The 24825-nt window shown below is 36.9% G+C and overlaps 1 protein-coding gene across 1 annotated transcript in view; it reads left to right on the top strand.

The window, feature by feature from the left end:
• Nucleotides 1-24825, top strand: part of TSHR (thyroid stimulating hormone receptor) — a 136944-nt gene that overhangs the window by 50855 nt on the left and 61264 nt on the right. The window contains exons 2-3 of the mRNA XM_045554681.1: nt 16597-16668; nt 21740-21814. Of these exons, the coding sequence (XP_045410637.1) occupies nt 16597-16668; nt 21740-21814 (147 nt within the window). The remainder of the gene's footprint in view (nt 1-16596; nt 16669-21739; nt 21815-24825) is intronic.

Raw genomic sequence — 24825 nt, 5'->3', positions numbered from 1 at the left:
TATGAATTTGATGTAAGGCCTAAATTGGATTTCTCTTACAAATCAACTTAGTAATGAAAGTAGATGATACTTGTGAAGACAAAGATCAGGACTCTAGAGATATAACAAGAGATATTTTATGAGAGGAAAACTAGATGTGTGTTGAGGGGCAGGAGAAATTAACAGAAAAAGGTATGTGAACATCCTTAAATAAACAAACAACAAAATGACCAAATTTTCCGAACTCAAAAACAGACATATGATATAGTCAGTCATATAACATGTGAATTGGCCTACTCCAAAGAATTGGTGGCATGATCAATATATAAAAATGGTGACTCCAGTTGTACCAAGATACAAACAAGATTCAACAGGCAAGAAGATGTGGATGGTTTAATGCAAGTCAATCACCAATTCTAAAACTCAATAACAAGTATTTATTTGTGTGTGTGTTTTATACTGAGGCACGTAAGAAGTATGTAATAAATATTGTTGAAAGGCTGAATGAGCAGCCTCTATGTACCAGGTGCTATACTGAACTGGGAAATAGTCCTGGCTAAGACACACATGGTATTTGTTCCAATGGAAATTACAGCCTAGTGGGAAGAAAAACCATCAAATGTGATTTGAGTGGTAGAAAAGGAAATATTAGTTGCTATTGGAGCACACAACAAGTGGATTTAATCAAAGCCAAAGAGTCATATAAAATATCTCTAGGAAAGGGTGGGAGGAAGAAAAGACAGGGGATAGGATTGCAGTGTAAGGTTATACAGATAGTGCACTGAACAACCCTAGGGGATGCCATTCATATGTGAGGTAGCCCTGTAGAGGGACACTAGAATGGAATGGTATATGGAAAGGCCTGGAGTTCAGGGGAAGTACAGTAAATGCAGTCAAAAAACTATAGTCAAGGGAAGAGGCTACAAGAGTCCAAGGAAAAGTCCAACAGGATGAGTCTGGGAGAGGTATGCAATGGCTTGTTTAAGGAGGGCTTTTGAGGCCAGGTTAAGGACTTGGGATTTTACACTAAGGGAAAGGGAAACCATTTATGGTTTTGAGATTTGTGGTTTGAAAAGAAAACCAGCACCCCTAGTTGGAAGGTGAAGAAAATTTTGGAGGGTGGCAAGAGGAGTGCCAGGCAGCATGTGCAGTGGTCTGACAGAGGGATACAGTAGCCTGGACTTGGTGATGGGAGAGACACTCCAGCATATGAGGTAGAGTCAACAAGATAGGCTGGTTGGGTGGGATTAAAGATTAAGAAAAAAAGAAGAAGCAACTATGTGTAGTAGATATGAAACATCAAAAAGGAAAAAAAAAATCTAGGCATACAAGAAATTCTTTCTTATCTCTAAAATAATTTAAATTGAACTCTGAGCCTTTCTCACACTTCTCCGTGGCCCCTTTTCCCCACCTTCACAACTTGAGAATGTCTAATGGAATCCATTATCTACCCAGAGCAAAACACTCTGGGAGACCCCTTTAATCTCCAGCGCCTACCACCAAAATACCTGTTGTCCAAACAGGTGATAAATAGACCTTCAGGAAATGGTCCTTTACTGAAGCTGGGAGGCCCAGTGCTTAGGATGGAGCCTCCTGGATATGCCAAGCAGCCATGCCTTCCCAGGTCTTGGCCCCTCCCCCAAGGCCTTAATAGATGGTGAGATGAAGCTTCTACTCTAGGGACCAAAACTTTTAACCTTTCTCTTGTGCGAGGAATTCTTCTTCTCCCTCCTTGTACTCAAAGGCACTGCCCTATGTCCTTACCCTTTGGGCCACCAGATGTAATCTCTTTAAGTAATTTTAAAAAAATAATAGCTATTTATTTAGTCAAAGTGATAATTTAATGGTTTTTTTCAATTTCAAAGTATTACAGGGGCACAGATATTTTTGGTTACAAGGATCACTTTTGTAATGCTTGAGTCAAGGTTATAAGTGTGACCGTTAGCCAGATGGTGTTCCAGTGAGCACACATGTGCACAGAGGGAGGTATAACCCAATGGAAATCAATCAAGGGGGAGAGGAGAGGAGGGGATGGATGAAAACCTACCTAATGGGTATAATGAACCCTATCTGTAAGTTTTTTTATGATTTCATAACTAAGGTCCATGAACTTGGGTGCGAAAAAATTTACATCTTTATTTTCACACTCGTCTAACTGAAATTCAGCCCTTCTTTTAACCATGAATGTAGGCAGCAAACAACCATTGTGTTGGGAGCACTTGCAACTGTGTTGCAAGAAGAAATCACAGATATTTTTATATCCCATTATTGTTATTGCAGATATCTCAAAATATGGTTTACCATTTCTCTTCTTAGATATTGTTGCTTAACATGTTAATAAAGAAACCCTAATATTGCTAATCAAAATTTGTTTTAATATTTTGGTAACTGTATTTCAGCATATTTGGTTTCCTTTATAACCCTATGCATTTTATCTTATGCATTCAAATGCATTATTATTCTACCAAAGATGTCTCCCCAAGTTTCTGGCTTGAACAACTCAGGGGAATATTTATTGAGATGAGAAAAACTGGAGAAAAGGTAGGTTTGGGGATAGGCTGGGTGGATGGAGATGATACCACGAATTTAGAACATACTGTGATGTAGTTAAGTGCAGTTCACCTGTGAACTCAATGAGTTATATTGAATCACAGAAAGTTTATGTCACCTATAATCCAAAACTTCAATCCAAAATGTTAAACCAAAGCTAAGGTTTTGCTGAAAAAAATACCTGAAATCTGCAGCATTAGCAGTGAAAGTCTAAACATCTAGGGCAACGTTTATTTTAAAAGCCATTTATGAAGTAAAAGTAAATATATCCTCTAAAGCAGAAGTGATGTCTAACAGCTATTTTTCTTCATGTCAACTTTATGCCAACTAAAATGACTCAAGAGTATGGATATGACTTAAAATAAATAGTCATTAAGTTTCAGAGGAAGAATTTGCAATAATTTAGCTGAGTGCACTTAACTGATAATTTTAACTATGCAAGTCTTTTGAAAATCTATTTAGGGTGAAAACAATTTTCTTTATTCTACAGATGCACACACACATACACACATATGCTTTCCCAATCTTTTTATTAGGTTGAAATATATGGAATTGCCATTATTGTTTGACCAAAAATAGTCAAATATCAGCTATTTCATATGGGTTTCCTATGATTTGTCCAAAGGTTCTAGAACAGTTCCCGGAGATTTCTGATTAAAAATATGATCTGATGCTCATGTCATTAAAACAACTCAAGACCAATTCAGAATTGATAGACAGATGAGTAGATACATATTTTACTTTCTTTCCACTGTAAAATAAATGTTGAATCTGGGGGAAGTACACATTTATTTCTATTATTAATCATTTCAAATTTCCTAAAAACGTAGACATTTAGACCTGGAAACAACCTCAGATACTCAGTGAGTAAACTCAATGAGTTTAGTTGGTCGGGCAAGTCACCAAATATTCAAATTTATTAATAGTGTTTAAGGGCATGGATGTTGAGGTCAAAGAAATCTTTGTTCATCTGTTTGTTTGATAAATTATTTTTGAGATCTCACCATTAAGCCAGATACTGATGGAAGCCAAACTTAAAATGGTGAACAAAACTCCTCCCTACTAGTTTACACAGGATTCCTCTTGTGGGATTCAGTTTCCTCAGTTATGAGGGAGGGGGAAGGATAAAAACGTATGCCTCATAGAATTTTCATAAACATTAAATGAAATTAATGCATGGAAAGCATTTATTCATAGTAAAGTGCATAGCACACAGTAAAATTTCAGGATGTAGTAGCTGTTGACATTATTATGGACCAACCCATTTTTAAACTGAAAGAAAATTGAATCACCCAGACATTCTCACTCCCTGCCGCTACCATCTTTCATCTCTGCACAGATTTTATTCTCAGGAAACCTTTTCAATGTGGTGGCAAAGATGGACCCCAGTAGCTCTAGGCTTACATTGTCCTCATGACTAATGTTTCCACTGAGAAGACTGTGCCTTTGACCAGAGAGCAGTGGGTGGTGAGGGGAGTGAAGGAGTAAGCCCCACATGAACCATATGGAATGGATTTATGAGAAAGAGGTTTCTATTACTTGAAAACAAGGGTAAAGAAAAAGCAGAAAACAACCATAGCTATCATAGTTCACTTTGGGGAGGCAGAGGGGGATAAAGATGTATACCTATAGTGGTGGTGGTAGGGTGTGTGTGTGTGTGTGTGTGTCAACTGTGACAATGACTTAGGTAAAGTGGTTCCTAAAGAAAAATAGAAGTAAATAGTGGGCATGCAAAGCAAAAAAAAAAAAAAGTCATTGTCATATTTGCATTCAATTCCTTCATTTAACACAGTTTTGTATAATTCCTTGTTATTTAATATGATGATGTTAACTACAACACTATGGATTAGAGCAATCAGATTAGTACTCCTTTGATTGTAATTATGAGAAACTCCTTCCAAATTACCATCATGAAAATAAAGATGGAAGTTAAAGATAGGTATAGGCCTACTTGGAGGTGACAAGGCCAAACCATATCTCCACGTCAGTTAAATGCAGATGATGAACCTGCCTGTATTTGCAAAGACAAAACTCAACAGGTACATTCATGAAATTTAGATTCTATAATAAAAGAACAGGAAAGGTAGAACTTCTTTGAGAAGATTCCATAGCAATCTGAACCTGTTATCACCAAAATACATGGACAACAACAGGAACTTTCTGAATAAGTATGAGTTTGTGTAATGAGCAGAGTTGTCAAGAATTTGTGCCACTTTATCATGTTGGTCTCAATTTGCATCTATCCAACATCCTTTATCTTAGAATGAGGCCCAGAAAGGTTAAGAAACATATCCCAAAGTCATTCACCTTGTAAGAGAGAAGGCTAAGTAGGGAACCCAGGTTCCTTGATGCCTAACCTACAGTACTTTGTTCATACTAGTAGTTCTCAAACTGGAGCACATATCAAAATCACTTAAAGGGCTTATTAAAACAGAAATTGGACCCCAATCCCAGAGTAAAGGTCTAAGAATTTGTATTTCTTTCAAGTTCCCAGGTGACGCTGATGCTTCTGGTCCAGGGACCACACTTTGAGAATGACAAGTCTATATAAAACCTACTATACCTTGAATGTTTCCTGAAACATAAGTAGCGGTCTGGATATGGTGGCTCATACCCGTAATCCCAACACTTTGGGAGGCCCAGGCAGAAGGATCGCTTGGGGCCAGGAGTTAGACTCCAGCCTGGCCAACATAGTAAGGCTCTGTCTCTACAAAAATTTTAAAAAGTAGCCTGGCATGTTGATGTACACTTGTAGTCCTAGCTACTCAGGAGGCTGAGGTGGAAGCATTGCTTGAGCCCAGAAGTTTGAGGTTACAGTGAGCTATGATCACGCCACTTCACTCCAGCCTGGATGACAGAGAGAGACCCCTTCTCTAAAATAATAATAATAAGTATCGGATATAATTGACTGCCAACGTGCATTGAGAACTTACCATGTGCCAACCACTGTTCTAGGTACCTTACGTGTATTAATCCCTAGGAAGCAGGTATGTCATTGTTCTGAATTTAGAGATGAAAAAAATTATTCACAGAGTAGGTGGGTAACTTGTCCAAGGTCACACAGCTAATATGTGGCAAAGCTATGTTGCAAAGTCAGGCAATCTGGCGTCAAAGATCAGTACCTAATTTGTACACCATAGTTCACCTGCAGTAATGCAGTAATGCCTGTCACATACCTCTGGTGTAATGTCAGCAGACTCAAAGCTGCTAGGGACACTGGCTCTTACTGAGAGCTGCTAGTGTGTAGAAACTGAGGACATGAATGTAAAGCCTACTATCCACATAATTACTATTCCACTGAAGAACTCATTCCATTATCTAGTGGGTTGTTTTTCCTGCTTTTCTTCCTCACTAGAATAAGAAAAAAAAAAGATTCTGTGTTTGTTTCATATTTGTTTTCCCTAAATCTATTACTTGTAGTAAGTAAGGGAAAAAAGGAAAGAAAAGGAGTAAGGAAGAGAGGAGAGTAAGGGGGAGAAGGAGGAGAGAAAAGTGAAATAAATCTTGTTCTCCTGCCTCTAAGGAAATTATGTTGCAGAGTAGTTTTGTTGTTAGATAATTGAAACCTCAGTTCTACCTTATTATACTCAATGTTGAATTATATTAATTGCTCTACCACTCTGGGAAGAAATATGTAACTCTAAAATGTTTTGGATCAATTCTTTCTTCTACATATCTTGCAGCATATTGAAACCACTTAGCATGCTTTTAAGTAAGAAAAATGTACAATCTGCATCATGATAAAAAGGAAATTTTCTAGATAACAGTGTACAATCTGCATCATGATAAAAAGGAAGTTTTCTAGGTAACAATATCAGTAAATATATGGCTATATTTTCAATGATGACCTAACTTTACTCTTTTCTGATTTTACAACCTCAATTCTCACGACATTACTCCATAGTTGACACATTGCATTCAATGCATTGACCTGAAAGTGGGCTTAAAAATTGCAGTCATTACTGTAGGCATGATGGTTAATTTCATGTGTCAACTTGTGTTATATGCCACAGGGTGTCCAGATATTAGATCAGTTTTCTGGATGTGGCTAAAATGGTGTTTTGGATGACATTAACATTTGAATTGGTAGACTAAGTGCTATGATCTGAATGTTTGTGTCCCCCCAAAATTTACACATTGAAACTAACCCATTATGTGGTAGTATTGAGACATGGGGCCTTTGGGAGATGATTAGGCCATGAAGGTGGAGCCCTCATTAATGAGGCTATTAATGAGATTCCTGGCCTTATAAAAGAAGTCCAAGGAGTTTGTTTGCCCCTTTTGCCATCTAAAGACACAGCTAGAAGGCACTATGAAGTAGACAGCAAGTACTCACCAGATACCAAATTTGCTAGAAGTCCTTGATTTGAACTTCCCAGTTTCCAGAACAGTGAGCAATAAATTTCTATTGTTTATAAATTACCCAGTCTAAGTTATTTTGTTATAGCAGCCCAAATGAACTAAGACACCAAGGAAAGTAGATTACCCTATTAATGTGGGTGGTCCTCATCCAGTCAGCTGAAGCTCTAAATGGAACATCATTCTTTTTCTGCCTTCAGACTTAAACTAAAACATTAGCTCTTCGGGGGTCTAGAGCCTGCTGGATTTCAGATTGGAAATTATACCATTGTTTCTTCTGGGTCTCTAGTTTGCTGACTGCAGATCTTGGGATGTCTCAGCCTCCAAGATTATGTGAGCCAATTCCTTATAATAAATACAGATAGATACATAGGTAGATCTCCATCTACCTACCTATATGTAGAGGGAGAGAGATATTATACACACACACACACAAACACACACAGAGTTGACACTTCAGCAATGCAGGGGTTAGGGGTACTGACCCCTCATGCAGTAAAAACATCTTTGTATAACTTTTGACTCCTCCAAAACCTAATAATTAATAGCCTTGCCAATAACATGAGCTGTCCATTAATATATATTTTGTATGTTATGTATTATATACTGCATTCTTATGATAAAGTTAGAGAAAAGAAAATGTTATTAAGAAAATCATAAGGAAGAGAAAATATATGTACTATTCATTGATTGGAAATGGATCATCATAAAGGTATTCATCTTCACAGTCTTCATATTGAGTAGGCTGAGGAGGAGGAAGAAGGGGAGGGGCTGATCTTTTGTCTCAAGGGTGGCAGAGGCAGAATAGGTAGAGGAAGTGGAAGGGGAGGCAGGAGAAGCAGGCACACTTGGTATAACTTTACAGAAATACATTGTAACTTCTGTCTAACGTTTTTACTTTTTCATCTCTCTAAAAATGCTTCTATATGGTACTGATCTTTCTTCCACTGTTTGCTTTAGTTTCAGTGTCCATATCATAGAAAGATCCATATGGTAAAGGGAGTCAAAAGCAGTCTCAAATGATCAGAACTCTTCTGCCAGCTTGTCTAGTGTAAATTCGTTTTCTGGCACTGCTTCTTCAACGTCGTCTTCCTCATTGTCTGCCACTAGCTCAAAGCCCTCATCTCCATCAGGTTGTCTTCTATTAAATACTCTAGTGTGATGTCTTTGAGCTCTTGAATTTCTCCAAGATCCATACCTCGAAATTCTTTACTCCTCACCTTTTTGCCATACCCACAATCTCATGATTTCCCTGATTACCTCTGTCATAAATGCTGTGAAGTCTTGCACAACATCTGGACACAGTTTTCCCCAGCAGGAGTTCATTGTTTCAGGCTTGATGACTTTCATGGCCTTTTCTATAACAATGATGGTATCTTCAATGGTGTAACCCTTCTAGATTTTCATAATGTTCTCTTTATGAGGGTTCTCTTATAGCATTGACAATCCTTTCCATAGAGTACCATGTATAACAAGCCTTAAAGATCCTTATGACCCCTCATCTAGAAGCCAAATTACATGTGTTGTGTTTGGGCGCAAGTAGACCACTTTGATGACTTTGGTGTTAAACTCATGGAGTTCTGAGTGGCTGGGGACATTGTTCAATATAAAAAAAAAAAAAAACTCTAAAAAGAGTAGTCCCCTACTGGAAAGGTACTTCCTGGCTTGAGAGACAAAGCATTGATGAAATCAATCCAGAAAAAGGACTCTCATTGTCCAGGCCTTCTTGTTGTACAACCAAAGGACTGTCTGGTGTTTAACTTTTTCCTTCAAGCCTTGGTAGTTAGCAGCTTTATAGATAAGGGCAGTCTTGATTGTATTTGCACAAACCAGTGGAATTAGCTATCCCTTCCTGCCTTGAATCCTGGTGCTTGCCTCTCTTCCTTACTGATAAATATAATTTGTGGTATTTTTTTCAGAATTCTGCTCTCTGTAAACCAGTGAAAAGCAACAAGGAAATTTAGCAATAGGCAATCCCATTTGTGATGATTAGAAAATCTTCATTAACTTGTACAATAATATATATGAAGACAGTCTGGTGAGTATAGTGAAATTGGACCAGAGAGAGGGAAGAAACTGAAAGATGGTTACTAGGGATTATAGGCTGAGAGTGCAGAGTTCTTTGAAGTAGGTAATACACACTAAGGGGCAAGATGTGATAGAACAAGATGGGTAATGGGTGGGCTCAAGGAGCTCCTGGAACCCCACAAGATATCCAGCAGTTGCAAGGGATGTGATGATAAATGTAGACACGTGCAGACAAGCTAATTCTTCAAGAAACTATCTGTTTGACAGACCAGATGAGAAACTGAATGATAAGCAGCTTGAGACTGTCAGTCTTTATCCTCTACAAAATGTATGCTTCATGGAGCAAGGGATTTTTTTTCTGATTTATTTATTTATTGCTATAAACCTAGCGTAGTACCTGGCATACAGTAGGTGCATAATAAATATTTGCATGATGTATGGATCAGTGAAAAGAGGGTACTGATAAACCACTCAGTGAACATACTTACATGTGTGTGTGTGCATGCACACACATACACTCGTTATTTGAGACTTTGCCATGGCCTAAAAAATCTTTCTACTACCCCAGACCACCTCTCTGGCCCCTCCCATAGTCTCATACATTATTCTGCCACAACCAGAGAAAATCCCCTCATTACCAAAAAGGACTTAACATAGGATTTATACCAAAAAAATCCTATCCATATAAAGAAGAAAAGGAACATAAAAATCATAAAAAGAACCTCCACCAAAAATATTTTTATTGCCATAACAGATAAAAATTGTGACTGTTATCTGTGAGTACACAAAACATGATGAATAAGATGGCCTTTCCAAATAAGGATCCCAAAACTGAAATCCAAAGTCTCAAGGAAAAAGGGGAAAGACAACAAAAAAATTTTAAAAAATGAGTCAGCAGATCTTGAGATGGAAGTAAAAGAGCAAAATAAAATAATTACAGAAATAAAGGCTTTGATGGGAACAGCAATGTTCAAGACATTCATGAAACCTTCAGAAAACCAAGCAAAATAAAATAGAAAATAAAATCTAGAGAAAAAATTGTAGATACAGAACATAAAAGGAAATTGAACAGGTGCAACACATGTTTTTAAAGACAAGAACAGAACAAATGGAGAACAAACATATTCAAAGCTATGGCAAAAAAGACTCCTGAGATAAAAGAATACTTGAATCTATAGAATTAAGAGGATACACAATATTCTAGCAGACATAAATATTCATTAATACCCATTCATAATCTAGTAAAGTTAAGGGACTTCAATGAAAAATAAAGAACCCTAGAGTATTCAAAAAAGGTGGCAGCATAAAAACGTTAGCTGAAAAACTAAATAATGAAGCTAGCTTCAAATTTCTCCACATTCAGTGCTAGGGATAATGAAGTCATGTCTGAGAAGTTCTCAGGGAAGTAAAATGTGAACCCCCAAATTATATACCCAGACACACTGGGCTCCATTATTCACTGTTTACATATGCAATAATTTTTTTTGAATATTCAAGAACATAGGGGAAAAAACTACCTGAGCTTTAAAAAACTGTTAGCCAACTACATCAACCAAGATATAAATGATGAACTGTAAGCATTGAGTCATTTTAAATGTAAAACTAAGGTTAAAATAACTTGGGAGAATTAGGGTTACAAAACAGAATATAAATATAATAAATGATATAATATACTAATATATGAATTAAATAAATGAAATAACATAACTAACAAAAAGTTGGACCTAGAGAGAAATGAAGATGGGAGGTAGTTTAAGTACTGATTTCCTCATTTTCAAAGTATATTGTTTAAGGTTGATCTAAGATTAAGGCTGATCTAAGATTAAGTACATAATTAAACAAAATGCATGTAGCAGAAAAGCAAGGAGGTGGAAGAAGAGGGATCTCTGATAAACCTTCACACATTGAGTTGGGATCCCAAAGGGCTCCACCTAGGAGAAAGTGGTAACTGGAAAAAACTGGGGACTGAAGTCCAGTTTTAAATCATCTTAGTTCCTTAGTTCCTGTAATTGGATTAAGGTGATCTAAGATTGCTGGTGCCCCAAACTACCTGTCAAATAAAATGTAAATCCTCCTTGGGGAAGATAATTCTAGGCTTCAAATGATTTCAATATTTTCATATGTAATTTCTTGTACACAATAAAAGGTAATCAAACAAATGAAAAGAGAAGACGATATAAAAAATCAAGAGAAACAACAGCAATAGAAATGGATGCACAGGAGATTCAGATAATGAATTATCAGATAACTTGAACATCTTTAACAGAAAAGATTTTTTAAAAATCCAAAATTAGTTCTTTGAAAAGACTAATAAAGTTGATAAATCTCTCATGAGGTTGGCAAAAAAAAGAATACGAAATGAAAAGGGGATACATTACTGGAGAGCCTACATTTATTAAAACATCATGATATCATTTAAAGATATTATTAATAACAACTTTATGTCCCTAAATTTGAAAATTTTGATAAAATGGAGAAATTCTTAGAAAAAATACAATTTACTGAACCGACACAGGAAGAAACAGAAAATGTGAATCATTCTATAACCTTTAAAGGAATTAAGAACCATAACATAATTAAGAATTAAAAACCATAATAAAGGCCATTGAGATTTTCCCTGAGTTATTTCACTCACTTTTCCTACTTGAAACTTATTTTCATATCTTTGAGACAGCATTCCTTATTTCAGCTATAAAAATCTTTGAGAAATTTTTTAAAATTATGAGTACCTATTTTATCTGCTTTATCCTATTTTACTCAATGTTATAAAATGCTTCTATGATTAACTTTTGAGGATTATGTTAATATACATTACCTTCTCATCTATATTTCAAACCCCAGAAGGGCAGACCATACAGCATAATAGTAAAAGTAGGAAGAGAGAAAGGAGGGAGACATGGAGTGAGGGAGAAAAAGGAGAGCTGCTCTGATTGGGATTGTTACAGGTCTGCATTCATACTTTCTGCAGTTTATTTATTGCCTTCTGGCATATAATAGTCATCAATAGTCATAGATACTAAATGTAAAATATTTTCATAGAGGCAATATGACAAAATATTAAGGGCTGTGTGTGTGTATATGTGTGCCAGTGTGTGCAGTCTTGTAGTCCTTGAGCAAGATCCTCGAACGAGTAACTTTCTAACTTTCAGTTTCCTGACCTACAAGATAAAGATGATCATGGTACCTATCTCATAGTATCATTGTGAAAATTAAATGAGAAAATACCCATGTAACAGTATTAACACAGAGCCTGGGACACAAAAGCATTCAGTGAATATTAGCTATTATTTATGATTACGATGGAGAGAAAATAAGTAAAAATATGTGACTTGATTTTAAGCTTTAAAATGTATTGATAAGGAAAAACCCAAACCAATCTAAGTTCATTTATGCTTACTTCATGGAAATAAAAATTTGCCGTACTAAGTGGCAGAAATGAGTATGGGCCATTCTGGGAAACTGTTCTTAAGTTGGCCTACCTGATGACCTATGGGTTGATCAAAACATTTGACATTTTTCTAAAGAAAAGAGGGTGAAATAATAACTTGGCCTTTCTTAAACAAATATACTCAGGGACTCTACATCCCTGCCAGTTGTCTGTTACATGGTTTATTGAGACTGTACAACATTGTCTGGGATTTCCAAGCTTCAGCACTATAAAAATAACTCACTAAAACTGTCTCCAAATAATTTTTACTGTGTAATTACTTAATACTGCCCTTTTGACTACAGTATGGGGTAGATGTGCTGAGAATTATGTTAGGGTCAGTGAGAGTCCTGCACAAAGCCTCTTTTGTCACAAAGACCAGCCCTTGATGTTTAAGGAATGGTGCTGATAGGTTCTAGAAACTTAGTACCCATAATTACTGGGGCATATTTATTGCACTGCAGAGGGCAGTTGATGGTGGCTGGTACAACTTTGGTATAAACAAGGTCGCTAACGTTCCAATGTGAACTCTCAAGAGCTCTTAGGGAAAACAAAGAAATCACTTTCACAGAGAATTTTCAATTGCCTGCTCTCTAATACTTAAACAACATAGACCAAGTTCAATCTTTTTTCCCTTGTCTCTTGGCTAAAAGACCAAAGAAAACTGATCCTTCACTTAATTGCAAGTAAAAAAATTGTATTGCTTTTGCTTAAGTCCACTTTTTGCCTCAAAGATTGAGCTCAAGGTTATCATGCCCAAAATATATATATTTTAAAAATCTGAAATTTTTACTCTGAATTTTAAAGTAAATTCTACTTAAATTATCATATGGGATGACATATTTTGGCATTAATCCTTTTCTCTCTCAATAAATTAAGAAAAAATATAAGCACCATTTAAAAATCATTCAGGGAGATAGAGGTTAATTAAATTCTCTTACCAGTCATTTTGTTTTTCATGAAACCAGCTTTTCTAAATCCAATAGACTTTACTAAAGACTGTTTTTGATGATTCTAATGGAACTGAGTATGACCTCCCAGATACAGGTGCATTTGGACTTCCCATCCACATAGACTATTTCAATCAAGATATAAAATCATGTGCACTCATTTTTATTATTTTTTAATTTAGAGGATTTCAGGAGGAAATGTACATGTGGTTTTATTCTTACATGTTTTTTTGTTTGTTTTAATCAACAAGATTATCAGTATGAAATGCATTCTGGATATAGTATACATGGACAAACATGCCTTTTAGATCATGACATATTCCTATTATGACAGTGGAGGTTTCCCAGGGTATACACTGTGTATTGATGCCTTTTTCATATAAAATTATAGCATGATAAAACTCTAGACCTGTCTGTGAAAACTGAGATATATTGGAAATGAGGAAGCTCTGACTGGTTGCCTCAATTAATAAAACAATCAGAAAATCTCTAGGATTGCCTCTCATAAATTTGAGTATCCACATATGTCCTGCATAAGCCCTGGATCTTACAAACCTGTCCACACTCTCACGTCAGGGGGTAGGGGAGATGGGAAGCTGACCTATCAGTGACATACAATACACAACATTGTGTTTAGAAGTGAATAAGTTTCCTCCGCCCTGCCATCTCACTCTCGGCATAGAATCATCATCCAGTTTGTGACTCTACAGTCACACCTTTGAAGGAACTACACACTTAGGAGACAAAGTGAGCCTAGGTATTGTTAGTGATACTGACTAGGTATTGTTAGTAATATTTTGATAAAGAAACATATGTAAAAACTTATTTTTAATTGAATAATAATTTGACTCATGGTAAATATATCGAGTGTGTTGTCTAGGAATTTTTAATTTAATATTTTAGGAAAACCATAAGGCTTCAACTTGGAGAACTAAATATATTTTAAGGGCAATTCTATCTATGTTGTTTCTTATTTATTTACACTTTTTTACTATAGAACACCAATAGGGTGTCTTGTTTCAGATTTCAAAATAGGTATTAGCCCTATGATCCCACAGTGCGCAACCAGTTAGGTTCCTCACCCCCAGGGAAGTAGCACCATAGCTAGGGGACCAGCCACATAAACTCGGGTAGCCTAGGCCACTGAGGCACTCACAAGCATTGCTGACATTAACTATAGCTGAAGAACCTGCACAGAGACTACATTATTATGCCTTCTGTCCTAGGCTGTGTTATCTTCATCATGACATTAACTAAATTCATTCAACAAATAGATAATTCATTTTCATCTTAGGCTAGGATTGCTGGCACACACACCCCCTCACTTTTGTTTATGACCTATTTTCATATTGTATTATTACTAAGATAGTTGCTCTGAAATATATAGTACTTATTGGTCTATGTGTATTGGTGGGCTTTTCTTTGGTGAGAAATCTGGCTGGGAAGAATATCTTGTTTGTGGAATTAAGCAAAACATTAGCATTTCAAATATTTTTTTCTTTTAAGACACGTTCTGCCACAACTAATTCAATAGTAGGAAAAAGATCTTTGTTCAGACTTAAAGCGTATGTGTGTTTTTGTGTGTGAAAGAGAAAGCAAGAATTAAAGAAACAGGTGCAATATATTTCAGAGAATCATACTTTGGGAAAGAATATAAACATTATTTGAATCTTTAACCCAAAGTCTAATAAATTGCATTGAGGTGGTATTTATGTTCCAAGTCAAACTTTTTGGAAACTATTGTAATCTTATTCTAATTTTCTATTTAATTTGATATATGTTATTAACTTTTGAATACAGGATAACCCAAATATTTTTAGTCAGTGAATGTTACAGTTTAGACACACATTACCCACAAGTAATGTGTGCAGTCTTACAATAATGTATACCCACAAGATTCTTGCATTAAGATAGCTCTGTAAGACTATCTTTGAGCTTAAGAAACTTGATATCCTTGGGTGATACCCAATAGGTGTGTATCTTATCCTCTGTTTTCCTCTGGCATGGCCCAATTTTACACAGAAATTTTAGTAGAACAACTTGTTCTTCTCATATCTTTTTAACTTCAGAATCTTAGATCTGGACCAATATGCTTTTAATCAATTAAGGGAATGTAAGTGGGAGTTATTAAAAGGAGGACAAATAATTTATGGAACCTGAATTTCTGAAGTCATATTAAGGCAACATTGGGCTTCAAGGTGAAACAGGTGCTGAAAAGAGCTTAAAATTTACTCTTTTAATCATTCACATCACCTTCCTCTCACTCCAAGCTAATAGGTCCTTTTATAAATTAATTTGGCCCTTCTGATGCTTCAATTAGGCAGGTTACAGTATCCAAAGAAAGCATAGATCAAGGAAATAGATTGTTGAGAAATAACCCTGCAGCCTAGAAGGAAAAATACACAGTGTTTAGTCCATTGTCTATAAATAAGGGTACTAAATGGATGATGTGTAATCACCAATATTTAAATGGCAAAAACAGACATATGGAAGAGGTCTTTAGTGTGATGAGGCATTGTCCTTATGCAAAGTAAGTTATGACACTAGGCCTGCATTTTTCCATACAAGATTCTATTCAAGTACTCACTCTAAGAGACGAACTCAAAAACTAGAGTACCTAGGTGGAGAGGCAAACTGGAACACATGAAGGTGTGGAGAACAGATTTCTGAAGAGTATCCAAACAAAGCAAACTGGAGGAAAAGCCATAGCTTTAAGTTGCATATTCAACAAAGATGTCTTAAGATTCTGAGGCAGAATTAACTCCTTGTCAGTCAGTTATTTCCAAAGGCAGCAAGTAGATCAAGGTAACGGTTGAAGAGATCTTTGCTTGGGCAAAAGATGGTAACCATACCATTATTTTTAATCTTTAAGATAAAATAAGTGCATTTAATTCCTCTAATATGTACTTAATAAACATTCTGATGGCATTCCAAGACATCACTATTGATAAGTACATAATGTGAATTCAGTAGTCCTGACATACTTGAGAAATATTATGTTGCCCTTCAGTTAACAAATAGAATGCAATATCAGGCAAGGCACACTAGTTTACTGCTAATTCATAAATGAAGCTTGAGGATTTGTCTCATGCATGTAAATCTCAGTGCCAATTCTTGTCTTGTTGGAAAAAAAATTGTATGTTTTTTTATGTTTGTTGAGTATTATTTTTGCTAATTATGTATGATGAACTGTATGTTGTAAGGACTGTCATGCTTTTAATGTGTTCTTTATAATTTAGATGAACTATTAGAAAAGCCCAGTGATTAAAACTCTAATTGTGTAACTGTTTTTTTTTTTTGTAGGAAACTTATTGAGACTCATCTGAAAACCATTCCCAGTCATGCATTTTCAAATCTGCCCAATGTTTCCAGGATGTAAGTAGTTTTATTAAATATAAAGTTTGTATTTGTGACATGTTATTTTCTAAATGTCAAGAAAAATACTTGATACTGTACTTGCATAAGTCAATGGCATCTCCATTTTTAATGTATATGAAAATTTTATGTACATATTTATTTGATTTTGCTCCACTCTCTAATTCCTAGATGATTTTTTTTTTTTTTTTTTTTGAGACAAAGTCTCACTCTCTTGTCTGGGCTAGAGTGCCGTGGCATCAGCCTAGCTCACAGCAACCTCAAACTCCTGGGCTCAAGTGCCACCATGCCTGGCTAAATTGCTAACTAGGCCCTTCTTTCTTCAGATTTCTGCCTTTTTTGGTTTCCTTGATATTTTTCTATCATCCCTCTTCTTATTGTACTACCCTGGCTACTCTTCCTCAGTCTCCTTTCCTAACTTCCCATTTTATTGTATTTTTGCCATTTCCTTAATTACTAGTTCTCTCTTTGTATATTTTGTCCTAATTCCTCTATACTCCACTCTCCTTGAGTGAACACTCCCATTCCTTTGGCTTCATTATTGCCCTATACAGCTAATACCTATATGAATCCCTCTCCCCCTGACTCACTCCTACAATCCAGGCCTGCATTACAAATGTTACCACTTTGGTGTCCCACCAGCACTTCAAACTTAGCATATCCAAAATAGACATGTCATCTTCCTCCCAACCTGCTCCTTCTCTTTTTACAGCACCACCATTAGCATCCTATAAGCTAAAAACCTCAAATTCCCCTTGGGCTCTCCCTTTTCTCTCATCTCCCTTGTACAACTGCCTATTTCGTGTCTCCACTTGGAGAGCTTGTTGAATAAATGAAGTAACAGTCAAGCATTTATTGAGCCCTACTTTGTGCCTGGCACTTGGCTAGATGCTCTGTACACAACAGTAGATGAGACTCATGGAGCCTCCAGTTTCATTCCTACAAGAGTGATGAATGCCATGATGGGCTCAGTTATTGGCTGCTGTGGGAACTCACATTTATATTACCTGAATTTGGCAGAGGAGAGGGGTTGGGGAAGATCTCCTGGAGAAAACAATGGCACCTGACCTGTGATCTACAATATCTAGCAAAAAGTAGATAGAAAGATAGTTCCAAGCAGAAGGGAAAAGCCTAGGCTTTCCTGGGAATTCAAATAAGTTTATTGGGGCTTGAACTCGGGCTGGGAGGGAGAGAGTAGAAAAAAATAAAATTGAGGGGTAAGCACATTCAGGGTCTTGTGAATCTTGTGAAGGAGTATGAAATTTTCCCTGAGAACCAAGCCAATGGTTTTAAGCTAGCAAGTGAAATGATAAGATTTTTTAGAAACAGTCGCTTGGCTGTGCTGCGAAGTGAGGGCTTGAAGAAAAGGCTGCAGACGGGGAGCTGGTGAAGAGGCTGACACAGTGCCTGGGGGAAGAGGGGATGGCAAACTGAATAATGGGGGGTGAGGGGGAATAAAGAAAACACACACAGATTTCAGAAAAAATAAGGGAGAACTGGTAAACGTTAAAGTCGATGGATTTGGAGGTGGAGGGAGATTGGAAAGAATTGCATCCAAGTTTCCAGTGAGGGCACCTGTGTGGTTGACGAGCCCATTCACTGAGATAGAGGAGAAGCAACTTGTGTATTTGCTGTGGAGGGGGAGGAGGTAAGTCAGGAGTTCAAGTTGGGGCATATGGCATTTGAGGTGCAGGTATATTCAGCAAACATCAGGACATAGACATAATTTATTCATTCATTTGACCAATATTTTTTCAAACCTTCCTATGTGCCGATCATTGCTCTGAGAACTAGGGATACATCAGGAAACAAATGACAAAGACACATACCCCTGCTTACATTTGAATGAGAGGAAATAGACAATGAACCAAAAACAATAAATACTAATAAATTATATCCTAATTTAGAAGGGAAAAATGTATATGGGAAAAAGAAAAAAGTCAAGGAGAGTAAGGAGGATTGGAAGTTCTGTGTATGTACGGGTACAAAGGGAGTGGTCTGGGTAGAGATTATGACTTGAGAGTTACAAACAGATAGATGTAACTGGGATCAGGGGAAGGCTCAGTAGAGGAGGAGAAGATAAAGAGAGTGAAGAAAGAACAATTTTAAGAGCATATGGTCCCTGAGGAGGCAGGGGAGGGTGGGATCCAAGTAGAAGGGTTGGCCTTCTGTAGGAAGGTGGTCACCTCTTGTGTCATAATAAGAACTTTACAATGAAAGACGGGGCAGATGCAGGTAAACTAATAGGCTTATTGGTGGAGAATTCAAGGAATCCCCATGCCAAGGTTTCAATCTTTTCTACAAATTGTTAAAATTATTAATGGTTACCTATTAAGATGGAGAGTGGAGGTGGCAGTTAGAAATTTGAGGAGAAAGTTTAAAATAAAAGTGGGGGGCAATAAGAAGATGGTTGATGAGATATATGGGACATTGAGGCAGATTTGAAGACCCTGTCAAGGCTTTCTCCAGGGAAATTGTGCTGGATTCTCCAGTCTGGGTTAATTGTTGCCTGAATCCCATCAGAGCACTCAACACCTTGTACATTAATGCCATTTACCTGTCTGTATCTCACACTACTGTGAGTTCCTTAAAGCTAGGGAACAAGTCTGTATTGCCATTGTCCAGAAGGATGTCTGACATACAGTAAATGTTCAATAGATAGTTGATGAATGAAAACGCATACACATACATGAATAATAGTTAATGATTTCATATATCTCGAGGAGGAAGAATGTGATCACCAAGACAACCCTAGGTTTGTTTGGGACAGTCCAAATTCCCACCTGTTATTCTGGCATAATTATTAACAGCACCCTGTTTTAACTCACAAAAATATCCTAGTTTGGATGACAAATGGTGTGATCACTGTAATGGTTATATAAGATGTATAAGCTAAGAGGAAATCTGAAGAAGTGGGATCTGATTTTTTTTCCTAGTTTTAAAAAATGAGAGGCCAGCACAGTGGCTCATGCCTATAATCCCAGCATTTTAGGAGGCCAAGGCAGGAGGATCACTTGAGGCCAGAAGTTTGAGACCAGCCTGGGCAAAATAGCGAGACCCCAACTCTGTAAAAAAAAATTTTTTTTAATTAGCCAGGCATTGTGGTGTGTGCCTGTAGTCCCAGCTACTCAGGCGGATGAGGCAATGGGATCACTTGAGCCCAGGAGTTCAAGGCCATAGTGAGCTATGATAGTGCCACTGCACTTCAGCCTGGGAAACAGAGTGAGACCCTGTCTTAAAAACAAACAAACCAAAAATGGGATAATCAAGCAGGGAATCATTACTTTCATCTTGCTGAATAAATGATTCGTACATGTTGTCTTCACAACTGAGCTGTAACATAACCTTTCAGAGAGGTGTTTATTAGGTTGGAGAAAGTGGAACTTCAGTCTTAGAATGTGAGATGAATGACTATCCTTTCAAAACTCTGAGAAAGGCTCACACTTCTTAACTAAGAAATTCAGTAGGAAATTCGGAGCAATGGATATGACGCAAACTTAGGGAAACAAGTCGGCAGCCTTCAAAATGAATCTTGCTCATCTAGAGGGCTCAGAATCATTCGTGATAAAGCTCCCCAATCTCTACACAATAAATTAGTTCTTTTCAATGTGTTCCATTGTTTCCTCTATGTTGGAGGTATATTTGGATCAAAACCATTTATATAATGTTGTTATTCACAAGAGGCAAAGGGTTGGGAGACTGGATAAATCAAAGGATAATTGTTTAGAAAAGAGGTAATTCAAAACAGAAAGCACAGGACCATTAGAATACTCACAATAACCAAGATAAAAGCTCAGGAGGGAATAATCAGCACTCCTCTTATAAACATTGTATCAGTGAAAATATTTTGCTGACAGATTCAATTCAAACAATAGGCCAATTGCACTCAACCTGGCTAGCCCATTAGAATTACCTAAGAAAAGCTTTTGAGAAATAAAAATACATATACAGCCATACCACTGTGAATGTGCCTGATCTCGTCTGAAAAATAAAAGTGCTTGACCTATTCCTCATAAATTGATTTAATTATCCTAGACTGAGTCTTAGACATCTGTGTGTTTTAAAAGCCCCACCAGTAGTTTAATTGTATGTCCACGGATGAGAATTTCTGCTATGTGTACAGCCAGAAACCATCTGTTAACTGTTAGTTTTCCCAAATGTCATAGAAATGTCTCTCAATAGAAAATGGTCATTGAATTTGGCTACGTTAGTCATTTTCATTACAAGATGGAATTTGAGAAAGCTATTTGAAACATTCCTTACATATTCTTAAATTGCATTTAGGAGTTTTGCTTTTCTTCTTTTTTAGTACTTAAAACTTTGAGTTACCTTTTGCTTACAAAATTTAAGATGAATCTTGATTTTTCAGCTTCATTCAAAATCAAGAAGAGAAGTCTTGAGAGCATATGCAGTCACCACCCAATGCAATGTTCCACTCATACAGAATTGTGGTTTTCTCTTCATTTTCTTTGAAACTATATTTCTAATCCCATGCTATTAGGGATTCCATTAAAAATTCTTATTCATTCTAGTGGTCTTTTCTAATGCTTTCATTTTTTGCTACTTTGAGTAACTTATCTATTCATTTGTTCATTTTGTTGAGAGTCTACTATATGCCAAGCACTCTGAAAGGCAGAGAAGACTCAATGGCCAAAGACAGATAAAGTTCTGCATTTTAGAGAACTTACAGTCTAAAGAAACAACATAAATCAAATATCATCCAAACAATTGAAAAGTTCCACTGTGATAATTAGTGAAAGGAGAAGTTTATGATGCTACAAGGATATAAATTGGACCTAATCAGGAAGTTCGGGTGAAGCTTCTGAAGGAAGTGACAGTTGAATGAGAACTCAAAATGAATAGGACTTAATATATTGAGAAAGTTCAGGTATCATGGGATTTGAAAAAAAAATAGCAATTAATTTTAACATAATTTGGGAGAACTCATGAGGGTTGTGCATGTTGCATGATTTGGGAAGCCCATGACAAAGAAGTTATGTCAAAAATAGTATGTTTGGAGTTTACAACCCTACTAACTTTCTACTTTGTCTTGTATTTTTCTGACCTTCAGCTACTTATCTATAGACGCAACTCTGCAGCGGCTAGAATCACATTCCTTCTACAATTTGAGTAAAATGACTCACATGTAAGTATAAGGAAAAACACAGCATAGACCTAAGCCACAGCTATCCTTGATTGATAATTCTGTGGTTCCAGATGGCAAGGGAAGCTGGTTTCTAGATCGGGGGTCAAAACTTCTGTTTATGATCAAATTCTTAACTTGTTCTCACTCTCAGTTTATGTTAATCCATCCTAATTACCTCTTACTTCCATGGTTGGAAGTTAAAGACATTAAAAGTTTGTTTTTGAACTGCTATCCATTCTATTACTACTGTATCAGCATATTTTATTGGTGTGAATGTCAGTGAGTCAATAAATATTTACTTAATATCTGTGCAAGATTCTGCAAAACTGACATTTTTTCCTTAATCAAGAAAGAGAAGAGTTGCTTAGTGAGGTTAGAGCAGGAGGGGGGGTTACAACTCTGGCTCTGGAGTTGGTCAGAGTTGGATTTGAACACTAGCTTCTCCGCCTACTCACTATCTAACCTTGGACAAGTCACATAATTTTTCCTAGCCTCATTTGGGTGATAAAATTTCCAACTTCATGTGTTTATTATAAATATTGAATGATGTATGTAAGCATTTAATATAGTGCCTAGCATATCAAAACCAATCAGTACACTTCAGAAATAATTTGTCTCCTTTTATTTCTCTAGTACATTATAATATATAAAAAGTTTTACATAATCACATTGCATTTTTAAAGCAGCCATATATTATTAAATATTAACTCTATTTTCTTGATGAGAAAACAAAAATATTTATCTATAAATACTTAGTCTATTCTAGACATTATACTAAACTTTTTTTTGAATAATATTTAACCCTTAAACAACCCTGTGAAGTAGAGATTATTATTTCCATTATTTATATAAGAAAAATATAAATCCCAAGAGGCTAAATATATTTCCCTTGGTCACAAAGTTACTAGGGGATAGGGCCAGAATCTTTATATTAATACTATAAATTTCTGACTTAAAAATTCTTACCCTGTGTGCTACATTCTGCTGCCTTCAAGAATACTGAGGCCAAAAATGTTGCTTCCAACTATGGTGGGCTAGCTTACACCAGATCAACCATTAGTCTGAGAGTAACTAGAGGAGCTAGATTTAAAAAAAAAATTTTTTTTTGTTTGTTTAAAGGTATTAGAGTGTTATGAAGGCTAGAAGGATTTGAGGGGAGATAAACAAATCCCAAAAGTATCATTTGGTTATATTCCCTTTGAGGTATTTGCTGAATTGTAAGGAAACACTTAAAGGCTGAGAGGCTGAACAGAGGTTTAAGCAGTCTCACAGGGCTAGGAAAATAAAAATTGGAGTTCAGGGATCACTAAGAAGGATGGCTCCTATTAAACACCCCAGGATTTTAGCCAGGATCCCTAAATTGCTTTATCCTATATGTATGGGATAACTGCAAATAGATCAGACCTCACAAAGACTAAAACTCAGCTTTGAATCAGTAAAAAAATAACCAGGCATACAAAAAAAAAAAAAAAAAAAAAAACCAAGAGTATATGGGAAAAAAACATCAAGAAGAAAACAGACCTGGTGCAGTGGCTCACACCTGTAATACTAGCACTCTGGGAGGCCGAGGCGAGAGGATTGCTCGAGGTCAGGAGTTCAAGACCAGCCTGAGCAAGAGTGAGACCCTGTCTCTACTAAAAATAGAAAGAAATTATCTGGCCAACTAAAAATATATAGAAAAACTTAGCTGGGCATGGTGGCACATGCCTGTAGTCCCAGCTACTCGGGAGGCTGAGGAAGAAGGATTTTTTTTATTATTTTTTTTTTTTTGGAGACAGAGTCTCGCTCTTTCGCCCTGGCTAGAGTGCCATGGCGTCAGCCTAGCTCACAGCAACCTCAAACTCCTGGGCTCAAGCAATCCTCTTGTTAATCCACCAAGTCCTGTTAATTCTATTGCTTTAATATATATGAAATGTACTGTTAGGTTTATTCCAGGTGGGAACCTGAAAAGTGTGTATAGGACAGAATGTGGTTAATGCAAAAGTTAGGCTTGTAAAACAATAGCCACAGGAGTCTAGGGAGTCCCTGGACTTTGTAGATCTGGCAGACAGCTACAGCCAGCATTCCTTCCCCTGCCCTCCCTGATGGAGACAAAGTTTATCTCTCCCTAATAGATCTGACAGACAGCTACGGCCAGCATTCCTTCCCCCTCCCTCCCTGATGGAAACCAAGGCTATCCCTCCCTAGCTCTCCTGATAAGGACGACAGACAGAATAGAATGGATGCGACTGGGGCAAAGGGGTGGTAGGAGTTGGTTATTTGAAGAAGAATTTACTACAAACAGCTGTTCTGCCCACCGTCCTCTGCTACACAAAGCAGGAAGCAATTCTGCACCTGCCAGTTTGGCCCAGAAACAAAGAACTGAACAGGGCAGGTGGGTGCGGGTCAGCTATCCCTGTTTATAAAAACCCTCACTAAACCCCCTTCTGTACTGACTCTCTTTTCAGACTCAGCCCACCTGCACCCGGGTAAATAAACCAGCCATGTTGCTCCCACATAGCCTGTGTGTGAAATGTGTCCTTTGGGTCGTTCATTCACCCTTTCATGTATCCTTTTCCTTTTCACTGCTACCGCTTTTACCTAAGCCACCACCATCTTATGCTTGCACTACGATAATTTTAGAGCTTAACTGGTCTTTCCAATTTTGACCTCCTTTAATTCATTATCTGCACAGCAGACAGAGTGATTTTTCTTGGGTAAAATCCAATGAACTTAACATAAACTTCCAGGCCCAGGAGTTCAGCTGGCCCCTGCCCACCTCTGTCCTCATTTGCTCCATTCCTGCATGCCTGTGTTCTTGGGTTCCTTGAACAGTCCAAGATCTTCCCCCCTCAGGACCTTCACATGCCTTTGCCTGTCTAGAAAGTTATTTTCCTCTCTCTTACCTGGTTAACTCTACTGATTATTTTTTCAGCCTAAATATTACTCACACAGAGATACATACGCTTGACTCCCACTCCTGCATCTAAATTTGAATCTATCTTTAAATCCTTTATTTTTGTTTTATAGAA

The sequence above is a fragment of the Lemur catta genome, chromosome 1 (assembly GCF_020740605.2).
Source record: "Lemur catta isolate mLemCat1 chromosome 1, mLemCat1.pri, whole genome shotgun sequence".
NCBI classification, from domain to species: Eukaryota; Metazoa; Chordata; class Mammalia; order Primates; family Lemuridae; genus Lemur; species Lemur catta.
Note: the sequence above shows the minus strand (reverse complement) of the source record. Positions and strands in the feature narration are given on the sequence as shown.